Consider the following 10,858-nt stretch of genomic DNA (forward strand, 5'->3'; position numbering starts at 1 on the left):
ATTATAGAATAACCATCAAATTATGTATTAGATATTTAAATGCATATATATACTTATCTATCATAAATGTATATTTAATTACATATTCACTGCAAAAAACGAGTCCAGTATGCAAATGTCACTCTTCCTCCTCCCAGTACGATGGCCCAGCTGTGACCAATGCTCATAAGTTGTTGTGTATCTTTTCTATTTTTAAAATGTGTGTGCGAGTGTATGTGGATATGCAGATACACTGACTTCTTTGCTTGTTTTTCTTTTACAAAAATGAGATCATTCTCTATGACTGTTCTGCAGTCTGCTTTTCTCCTTAGCACAATGCTATGGGTGTTTTTCCATGACTGCCACATAGTGTAATACCTGCCTCATTAGATTGTTGGTGAGGATGACATTAGATGACTCAAGTAAGGCACATAGGACAAGGCTTGATACCAAGTAAGTGCTAAGAAATACTCGGTGTTATTAATATTATTACATAATTAATATTCATTGATAGGCTGGGTATGGTGGCTCATGCCTATAAATCCCAGTACTTTCAGAGGCCTAAGCGGGGAGGATCACTTGAGGCCAGGAGTTTGAAAGCAGCCTGGACAACATAGCCGGACCCTGTTTCTATACAAAAATTTGAAAATTAGCCGGGCGTGGTGGCACGCACCTGTAGTCCCAGCTACTTGGGAGGCTGAGGTGGGAGGATCTCCTGAGCCCAGGAGTTTGAGGGCACGGTGAGCTGTGATTGTGCCACTGCACTCCAGCCTAGGTGACAGAGTGAGACCCTGTCTCAAAAAAAAAATCGATAATAACACTCTTGAGGACAGAGTGAATCTCAGTGATTGTATTATACATATGGACAATGAAATAATATGGAGTTGTTCAAAAGACTGAGAGGATTTGTCTGTGATCTTCGGGAGAATTTATTTAGTGGAAAATCAGGTTGCAGAATGTTAGGGATGGTGTGAGCCCACTGATCTAAAAATGATTAGTTCCTGTGCATATATACACATATATGAAGTGCATATAGGATATTGTAATCATATGGGAAATTTCTGGAAGGATACTGTAAAATACTGTTAATGGTGGTTACCTGTAGGCAGTGGCCCTGGGGGGTGAGGGCCGGGGCTTGGCAGGTTCTTACTGATCAATTTCCTCCTATTCTGCAGGGTTCTTTTCACTACAAACAACTCACGCTCACAGGGCTCACTTCTAGGGGCGAGGATGACGACTTTTTTGTTTTGCTTTGTTTTCTCTAAATTTTTATTTTTTGCCATGGACGTATATTACTTTTTTTTATTGTGGTAAAATATACACAACATTTACCATCCTTAAGTGCATCGTCAGTGACATTAAGCACATTCACATTGTCATGTAGCCATCACTGCCACCCAGCTCCAGAACTTTTCTCATCTTCCCAAACCGAAACTCCAGACCTATTGCACACTAACTCCCCTTACCGCGTCTCCCCAGCCCCTGGAACCCACCCCTCTGCTTTCTGTCTCTAGGACTGTGACCACTCCAGGGGCCTCATGTAAACGGAATCATACGATATAAGTCCTTTTGTGACGGGCTCATTTCACTTAGCATCGTGTCCTCAGGGTCCACCCAAGTTGTAGCAGGTGTCAGCATTTCATTCCTCTGTAAAGCCGAGTGACATTCCCCCGTGTATATGTGTGTGTGTGTGTGTGTGTGTGTGTGTGTGTGTGTGTGTGTGTGTATCTCATCTTGTGTATCCATTCATTTGATGGCATTTGGGTTGCTTTTGTCTATTGTGACTTTGCTGCTGTGAGACCCTGCTTTCAGTTCTTTGGGTACATGGCCAAATGTGTTACTTTTTAGAAAAGATAATAAGCTATAAAAATATTCTTTGGGATTTTCCTAGAAATGAGAATTTCTAACATGTGAGGACTAATTTGGGGAGAACTGCTGACATCACAGGGCGAGCACCCACCCCCTGCCCTGGGAGTCTGAGCTGGCGTTGCCTGCTGCATGTCTTTTAGTTTTGGGGTGTGGGGGAACGGCTGGTTGCACTCTGACCTGTGCCCACCCTGTCCTTGCCGACAGCCCAACACCGAGGGCATCTGGGAGCTGGTGACCGGAGGGCTGTTCTACTGCCTGGGCATGGTGTTCTTCAAGAGTGACGGCAGGATCCCCTTTGCTCACGCCATCTGGCACCTCTTTGTGGCATTCGGTGCTGGTACCCACTACTATGCCATCTGGAGGTACCTCTATCTACCCAGCACCCTGCAGACCAAGGTGTCCAAATGAAGTGGCCCAGACTGCACGGGTCATTTGGGCTTTTGGAGCAGAGCTTCACGGCAAGTGTTTCTGCGAGCTTCAGCACATCGCACAGTGCCGAGCCTGTCTGCCCTTTCGTGGGAGAGTTCTTGATGGGTCTGAGGTTACTTCCGGTGGCAGCCAGACCATCCCTCGAGTCCCCAGGGAGAAAGAAAGCAGTTAGTCATTTTTACAGAGGAGAGATTAACCCTATAACCTGTTTCCATTTTAGGGAAGTTGTTTCCTAATACAAGCAGCATTAACATCTTCAGGAAAGGAAGCGGACATTGTCCTGGCAAATTGGGGAAAGACGGGCCAGTATGTGCTTCTTAGGGTCCTGAGGAACCTGGCATGAGGCCGGTAGGTCGTTTTATCCCTGGCTGGCCAGGGCCTCCCTCTGTGCTACCAAAGTCCTGGCTGGGGAATTGTCCCCTGTTCAGGGAACGTCACCCAGCTTGTAGATGGGGCGTGGTGAGTAGCCCTGACCGTGGCAGACGCACCCATCAACCGCAGCTGTGCGTGGTGTCGGGCTTCCTTCCAGCGCAGCGTTCAGGGCAGCTGCTACCTGTCGACTTGGCACTCGGGATGGAACCTCTGTGCCTGTCCTGCCCAGTGTGCTCAGAAATGGGATGGTGGCCGAGTGGTCTCCATATGGGGAGTGCGCCCATCTATTTCTCTCCCCCTCCCGTCTCCCTTTTGGGGAAGCTCCTGAGTGGGCAGTTTGGGGCAGTGGGGGGAGGCTGAGGCTCACGCCCGAGCAGCCCCCGATGTCCTGCTCTACCACAGTCGGTCAGTTTAGAGGAGAGTGAGCAGCTGGGGTGAGGATGGTGTTACTTGGTTATTTCTTCTCGTCCCCCCAAAAATACAGAGAAATTTCAAGAGCTGCTCATTCATAAGAGGGGCAGGCAGATCCTGGGAACTCGTTCACTTACGTCACGTTTAGGGTTTGTGATGCCAGTGTCTGGATTCTTTCTTGGTGCCAGTCGGTGGCCCTTAGAGGTCACTGAGATCTAAGATGCGTCCGAGGGAAGGCACGTGGATCCAGACAGAGTGTCTGGGACACCCTCAACCTCTGAAGTGCCCAGTAGCCCAGCAATGAGGCCTCCAGGGGCCTGTCTGCATGGCCCCCTTCAGGGCTGGGCCTGCCTCTCGGTCAAATGCCCCCTGGACATTTACTGGGGAGGCCAGGGGCAGGCCGAGCTCCGAGCTCTGAACTGGAATCTCAGTCTCTGGGTGAAGGGTCTGTCTCAGGTCAGGAGGTCCTTACTCTACGACTCGCAGCCAGAGTGGGTGGGTGAGGGGACAGAGAGAGGATGCCTTATGCGTAGCTCTAGCACATTCCAGGGGATTCCAGGGCTCCGGCATCCAGAATCCCATGTGTCCAAGCCAGTATTAAATCATCTTGACACATTCCTCAGACAGACAGCTTGTGAGCTGAGAGATGCTGCAGGGATAGGTTTTGTCCTCCTGCCTGTGTGAGTGTGTGCGTGTGTGTGCGCGTGTGTGCGCGCATGTGCGCACGTGTGTGTGTCTGCACAGGCGCTCCTGCCCCCTGGGGACTGTCTTCTGTAGGCCTGCCCTGTGGAGCTCAGCAAGTGTTTCTCGCCAGCTGGGGTCAGGGCTGGAGGTCAGAGGGGGAGGCTCGCCCCTGACTGCGGGCAAGGACACTGACACTTGACTTCTAGCAGCGCCTGAGGCTGGTTGGGGGGTGGGGTATGTGGGTTCTGGTTTGCCATTTAGGAACCTCCCAAAGCATGGCACCATGCCAGGCCGAGGTGCTCTTGGAGGCCAGTAACCCGCGGCTTCTTTGATGGGCTGGTGTCCCCGCTGAGCTCCTCAGTCTGACTCCTGCCCCTCCCATGCCCCTCCTCCTGGGCATTTGGTCTTATGTTTCCCAAGACGGCCTGCCTCTTGTGCCCCTGCACCTTCCAAGGTGCGGGTCCCTCTGGTGGGAACTCTGTTTACCCCTCATCCACTCAACGCACTCCTCCTCATCCTTCAGAGCCCAGCTTAGGCATCAGCATCAGGGAACTTCTGGCCTTCGTCTGACCTCGGGGCTCCCCTCTGCTCCCCATCATGCCCTGTGCTTGGAGCCCTGTCCTTCCCCATGCAGGTGCAGCTCCTGGAGGGAAGGACTGTGTCTTGCTAGACTTGGGATCAAATCAGCATCCCCCATTTGGGAGAGCTTGGGCCAGTTCCCTAACCTCTCTGAGCCTCAGTGTTCTCAGCTGTAAGATGGGTATAGTAAGGCAGTAGTTTGTAGGGCTGCCTGAAGATGCAGCAGGATAACAGATGCACAACACCCAGCCAGTTCTGTTAGCAGTCCACTTGGAAGGCAACTCCTGATATTGAAGATGACCCTTTTCCAGGGGTGTTGGCCAAAGGAATGAATCACTAATGGTGGAATTTCCAACTGTGGACAGGTTGGTGAGGACACTGCAGGGCATTCTGAAGGGCCTTGGGTGCACCTCCTCCCCTAGCTCCAACTCAGGACATGTTTCCCATAAATGCTTTCTCTTCTTCAGCATCATTCTGGAAGTTTCCTAGGATTCCATTTCACCCAAGCCCGGACCTTGGATCTCCAAACACATCACAAATAGTGCAGGAAAGGAAAAGAAGGTCCCTATGTCAGTCCCTCCCGTGGTAAGGCTCTGTCCTGGGAGCATTTAAGGCTGTGCACTGGACATGTGAGGCAGAGAGAGCGCTCACTGGAAAGTCAGGGGCCAGCACTCTCTTCCTGCCCGTCCCTGGGACCATTGTGTCTCAGGTGACCCAGAAGAGCTGTTGTCATGCCCTGAGTTGCTGGGAGAGCAGTGGGCAGCAGACTGATCTGTCTGACATTCTAGACTCTTTGGTGACTGCTCCTGAATATGGGGGGCACTGACAGGGCCGGCTGAGCGAAGGCAGGAAGAGGTGGGGTAGGGGTCCCACTCGGCGGGCTCTCGGGAAGGCAGCTGTGAGGGTGGCCCCAGCAACGCACCTCCCACTCCACACCTGGGAGGACTTCTCTGTAAGGCCCAGAGCAGAGCTTGGCTAGGGCTGTCCCCAGGGCTGCAGCCTCTTGGCCGGGGAAGGATTTGAGTCCATATCACAGACGGAGCTGCCTTTCCTGCTTGGCTGGAAGCTGGAGGTGTGGCGTGAGCAGAGTGGAGCCTTCTCTCCATCCTCACCTGGCTTAGCTGGGGGGGGAGTCTTCTCCTCTCCATCCACACCTGGCTTAGCTAGGGGAGAACCCTCGGAAAGCCCTGGGGCGGGAGGGATGCAGAGACGGGGATGGCAAGTGAGCTTCAAGATATAAAGCCACCTCGGTCGTGGGTGGGGGGGCTCGCACAGTGGGTGATTTAGATGGCCCTGAAAGCTTGCAGAGCGCTGTCACAGTCCTGGGTTTTCAGCTCACTAACCTCTCTTTTCCGTGCCAGTCTGCAACAGCTGTAGAATGTTCTCCCCCACCTCTGCCTGAGTCCCTGCTGTCAGGCTCAGGAAGTGGGGGAGGGGACAGCTCAGGCTGTGCAGGGAGCTAAGAGGGGGCAGATAGAGCTCAGAGGGCTGGGAGATGGGCACCTGTCAAATCTGCCACCATGCACCGTGCACCCAGATGCACCGTGCACCTAGATGCTGAAATGCGGGCTCTGGGAACAGCCTGGGGGGGTCTGGAAAGAGCCAGTGAAAACCCAGCAGCCACCTCCACTGGGTGTGCTGACGTCACAGAGCTGGTGTTTGGCAGGTGCAAAGGAGGGAGCAGGAAGCTGGGGAGGCAGAGGCTGGCCCATCGGGAGCTCCTCTGGGTGCCAGGCTCTCTGTGCTGTGGTTTTACAGATGCTCTCTCTGCTGACTGACACACACTGTCCCCGTAGGGTAAGCATCATTAGCCGACCTTAAAAAGCAGGCAGCCAGGGCACAGAGAGGTCTGTGACTTTCCCAGGGGCATCTGGCTTCCAACTGGCAGAGCCAAGCTTGGAAGCTGGGACTTTCTAATGCCCAAGTGTCTTGCCCTTGGCCAGACCTTGCTGCTTCCGAGGAAATCCACTCTCCCAGGTCTCTCCCTCAGGGAGGAAAGCGGAGCTTAAAAAATATTGAATAATAATTTTTCCAAACCTCTGGTGTGCAGCCTCGCCAATTGCCATGGTGTGAATACTACCACTGTGGCCTGTTTGGAGCTGCCAAGTGGCATTGCTGAGGATGACTATGGCCAGGTCCAGCTCCCCACTGCCCAGCACTTCCCAATGTGCTCACCCCGCCAGGAATGCCACCAGGGGTGTGGAGTCGGCGAGAACAACCCAGCGCCAAAGGGTTCCTGTGCAGGGCGGGTCTGTCGCTGAGACGCTGGGGACCTTCATCCTAGGAGTCTGGATTTTGGAGCCAGTCAGACCTGACCCGAAGCCAGCTCTGCACGGAGCAGCAGGCAAGACCCTTGGGCGAGACCTTCATCCTCTCTGTGCCTCAGTTTCCATATTTGTAAAATGGAGATTGCAATCAGCAAATGCTACATATCAGAGTTTTGGGGGGGGTTATTTTTGTTTTCATTTTACAAAAAAAGGGCTCTTTTACTGATTTGGAGAGTAAGACTCAGAGAGGTTAAGCAGCTCATCCGAGAGCACACAGCTAGAGAGTGGTGGACACGTGCTTTCTCCCCTTCCAAACCCAGGCTCCCCCACTTCAGAGCTCCCAGCCCACAGGAAGCAGCAGCTCCGATGCCCGTGGGCGCTGCCCTCTGCTTCCGCCCATGCACATGCTCGCAAGGGTTACGACAAGGGTGCAAGGCCCCACCTGGCAGCCCCGTGCTCAGGCCAGTGTTGGGCAGGGCTGTCCCTATGGGCAGAGGTTCCCACCCAGATAGTCATTCAGGGGAACGTGCAGCCATGTGGCTCCGAGTGGCAGGGTGGCCGGGGGGAGGGCTGCGGGTGGGATGCCGGTGCCCACTGCAGGAGGCGGGGCTCCCCTTTGAGAGTCCACGTCAGTGCAGCAGGTTTGACGTGCAGGGCCGGAGAGCCGGAGCTGCATGGACCTTGAACCTGAGCGGGAAGAGGTGGAACAGCAGGCGTGAGACTGGCGTGGGGATGAGAGCAGGCAGGTGGCACGCCCAGGCCATGGAGCTGGGGGAGCTGCGGCTAGGCCTGGGTCTGCCTGACACCCGGTCCAGTGCTCCGTCCCACACCCACCTCTCTCTCTCAACTTTCTGGGCACTGCTCATTTGTCCCGTGTATAAGGCAGTGGCCAACCCTGCCCACTGCAGTGACAGCCTGGTGCCTCCCCCCGCAGCCTGGCCGTGTGGGGCACAGCTCTTCGGAGAGCCCACTTACCCGTCTTCCTGGTCTGGGAGAGAGGAAATGCCAGCCCTCCCTGGGACCTGTGTCCCACAGGCGGACACACCACCCTCAAGCATGTAGCTGCCTGTGCGTGTGGCTCCTCTGTTCCAATTTCCGTATGTCCAAGCTTGGGTGGCACAGAATCAGGAGGCTTTGCGGCACCTTGGAAAAGCTTGTGGTAGGAACCAGGAGGTATGGGCTCTGCTTCCCATGTGCTGTGTGACTTTGGGCAGATTACTTCTCCTCTCTGGGCTTTCATCTGATCAGCTGTAAAATGAGCCTGCAGTCCGTCTGTGAGCTGTGCACATCAGGAATAAGCACAAAGCCCACTGGGTGGGCATGGCAGACCCTCCCCAGCTTGAGGAGAGGTCCCCGGGGAGAGCAGGGGGTTGCTTCTCCCAGGAGCAATGCTGAGACCTTCCTCCATATACAGACACCCCTAATTGACACAACACAGGGAAAATAAAGAATCCCACATGGCAGAGAAACACCAGTCATCTGGAGGGGTTCTGTCTAACATGGCAGCTGTTAGCTGTAGGTGGCTATTTAACTGGAAGTCAATTAAAATTAAATCACTATCGTCCCACTAGCCATATTTTGAGTGCTCAATAGCCACGTGTGGCCGGGCTACCAGCCGTTTTGGACAGTACAGATAAGGGCACAGTCCCATCAGTGTAGAACGTTCTGTTGGATAGCACTGGTGGTTCAGTGGTCTCAAGACCCCTCTTAGAAATTATTGAGGACACCAAAGAACTTTTGTGTAGGTGGCCTGTGTTAACATTCATCATATTCAAAATTAAATGAGAATATTTGAAAACAGCTATTCATTCATGTAAAGATAACAGACCCACTGCGTGTTAGCCTAAGAAACATATTTTTCTATGAGAAATAACGATATTTTTCCATACAAAAAAAGCATAGGGAGAAGAGTGGATTGCTTTGCATTTTTGCAACGTCTGGCCAATAGAAGGCTGCTGGACTCTTCTGTCTGCTTTCGCGTCCGGTTGGGACGTCACGTGTCAGGGAGCCTCTGAAAACCTTTGCTGGCATGTGTGAAGGAGTAAGAGGGAAAAAGACAAATAGTGTCATAGTGTTATCATAAAAATGGTTAGGCTTCTTGAATCCCCCAAAAGGGTGTTGGGGATCCCTGGGGCACCCAGACTAAGCCCTTGAGAACCAACAATCTAGAGTTTTCCACTTCATTTTACAGCTGGTTTTACTTTGTCAGTGGCAGTTTTCATAGGCGGAGACCACCCCATTTTGGCCGTTTTAGCCTGTTTTAGACAGATCTGGAGACACAGGCGGAACAGGGAGACGGACGGGTGTGAGCAGTGGGGCAGGAGACTCTGGGTGTTTGAGGGCAGGTGCCGTGGGCACAGGACCAGCTCTTAGCAGGTGCTCAGCACACACTTGCGGAACAGGCTGAGGAGGGTGAGCTTGGCCTTAGCCACGTGGCCTCCCCACCCCCTCCTTCTCGTCTGAGGTTGGGAAGCCTTGCCCAGGGAGCCTCGTGTAAGCGTTGGCCCCTTTGCATCAGGGTTGGAGAGAGGCGAATTCACAGCTGTGAACTGTGTGGACACTTCCCTGGCCTTTACCCTTGGTGGCCTGGAACGTCAGAAGACAAATCACAGAGCCAGTGGGAGGCTCCCAGGTTAGTTCTCCCAGCTCAAGTTTGCAGTGAGCTCTGACTCGGCCCTGGGTGGGTCTGCAGTGTGCAAACACTGTGGCCAACCGTGGGCCAGCCCTGGGGTTACAGGACGAATTAGGCAGAGCCCTGGGGTGAAACGGACACGGTATGAGCCGATTCTGTGCAGTGGGGAGTGTCAAGACAGCCTCTGAGGAAGGACCCGGAGATGCATCAAGGCTTCTCTGCAGGTTGAGGGAGCGTCTATTCAAGTGACTGGCAAGGAGGTTGGTTTTCTTAAATATTAATATAAATATTTTTTTCGTTAAAACAATGTATGCTTATTACAGAAATTTCCTCGCATACCAGCAAGGTAGAGAATACTACCCACAGTCTCCCCACACCACACAGCCACTCTTAGCCTTTCAGCGGCTTTCTTTTTGTGTTTTCTGCCACTCCACGGGTAGTATTTTCCTTTGACGTTTTCCTCTCTTGCCACAGACCCTTTTATATCCTATTTTTAAAGTATTTTTTCATGTTATTTCAAGCCCTTTGCAAACACTACTTTGGAGGTCTACGTGGAGTGGATGTGCCACAGTTTATTTAGCCGCTCTTGTAATGCAGAAGATACACGTCTGTGTGTAGACACACCGTCTGTGATGAGGAGCGTTGGACATAAAGCCCCCGCCCCCATATTCAGGGCATTTTTCTTAGGCCACGTTCAGTTAGGTAAAACTTGTCTCCTGCTGTCTGTGCCACCCAGCCAGGGCTGCCTGCTGTCACTGGACTGTTCCCACAACTAGCCACTGTCCCCATCCCTGGGGGAGCCTGGGCATCCGGGGACCTACTGCCTGGGTGTTGCCAATGAGCTGGTTGATCTAGAACAGTCAACTGTGGCATGAACAGTGAGATGTGGAGGGCAGAAGTGAGCTGAGCTTGCTCCGCAGCTGATCAGGTCTGCAACAGAAGAGGTGGTACGGGTCGTGGAGGGGATGCTGCTGGAGGCAGAGCCACGAGGGCCTTTTGTGATGAGGGGACCACATCCCGTCTAACACTGCCCTACTGCCGGTGGGAGATGAGAAATCTTTGAGGATATAGGTTCTGTACGTGCCATGGCTCCCTGGAGACTGACTGTTAAATATTCAGGCTTTTTGCAAGTCATTAAACCACTGGTAGCGTGAAATTGGCCAAGGCGGGAGTATTTACACCACGGCAATTGGCAAATGCCATAAATCAGAGCTTAGTGTTTTGGGGAGTGGGTTGACCAGCATGTGGCTGCTTGCACCCCAGGCACACGTTTCGCCTTCCGCCCTCCTCTTTATAACAGGTAAGACATGCAGATGGGAACGTGTACACATTCACATCCCTCCTCTCATATATTTCTGTCCCAAACCCTGGCAAGACAAAATTACTGTTTCTGTGTTACATGGGGAAACTGAGGCTGCTCAGAGCAGTTAAGTGGCTTGCCCAAGGTCATCCAGCTGGAGGGGCAGGGCCTGGAATCTGGCTCGTGGTCCTTGGGTGTCACATCCTCTTTCCATGGCACGGGGCTGTTTTGCTCCCCGAGAGCTGAGATCTGGGGCAGCAGGTAAACGCCATCTCCCTGAAGCGCTCCCGGCAGCCCTGTCTCCTGGCTTCTGGATTCCTGGTTCTGTCAGTTTTG

General features: G+C 53.0%; 1 protein-coding gene across 1 annotated transcript in view; it reads left to right on the forward strand.

The window, feature by feature from the left end:
* MMD2 (monocyte to macrophage differentiation-associated 2) overlaps positions 1 to 2,341 on the forward strand; it is a 46,735-nt gene extending 44,394 nt beyond the window's left edge. Inside the window, exon 7 of the mRNA XM_012638947.1 lies at positions 2,053 to 2,341. Coding sequence (XP_012494401.1) covers positions 2,053 to 2,256 — 204 coding nt within the window. The 3' untranslated portion in view covers positions 2,257 to 2,341. The remainder of the gene's footprint in view (positions 1 to 2,052) is intronic.
* The last annotated feature ends 8,517 nt before the right edge of the window (positions 2,342 to 10,858 follow it).

This window comes from Propithecus coquereli, unplaced genomic scaffold (genome assembly GCF_000956105.1).
Source record: "Propithecus coquereli isolate 6110/MARCELLA unplaced genomic scaffold, Pcoq_1.0 Scaffold137, whole genome shotgun sequence".
NCBI classification, from domain to species: Eukaryota; Metazoa; Chordata; class Mammalia; order Primates; family Indriidae; genus Propithecus; species Propithecus coquereli.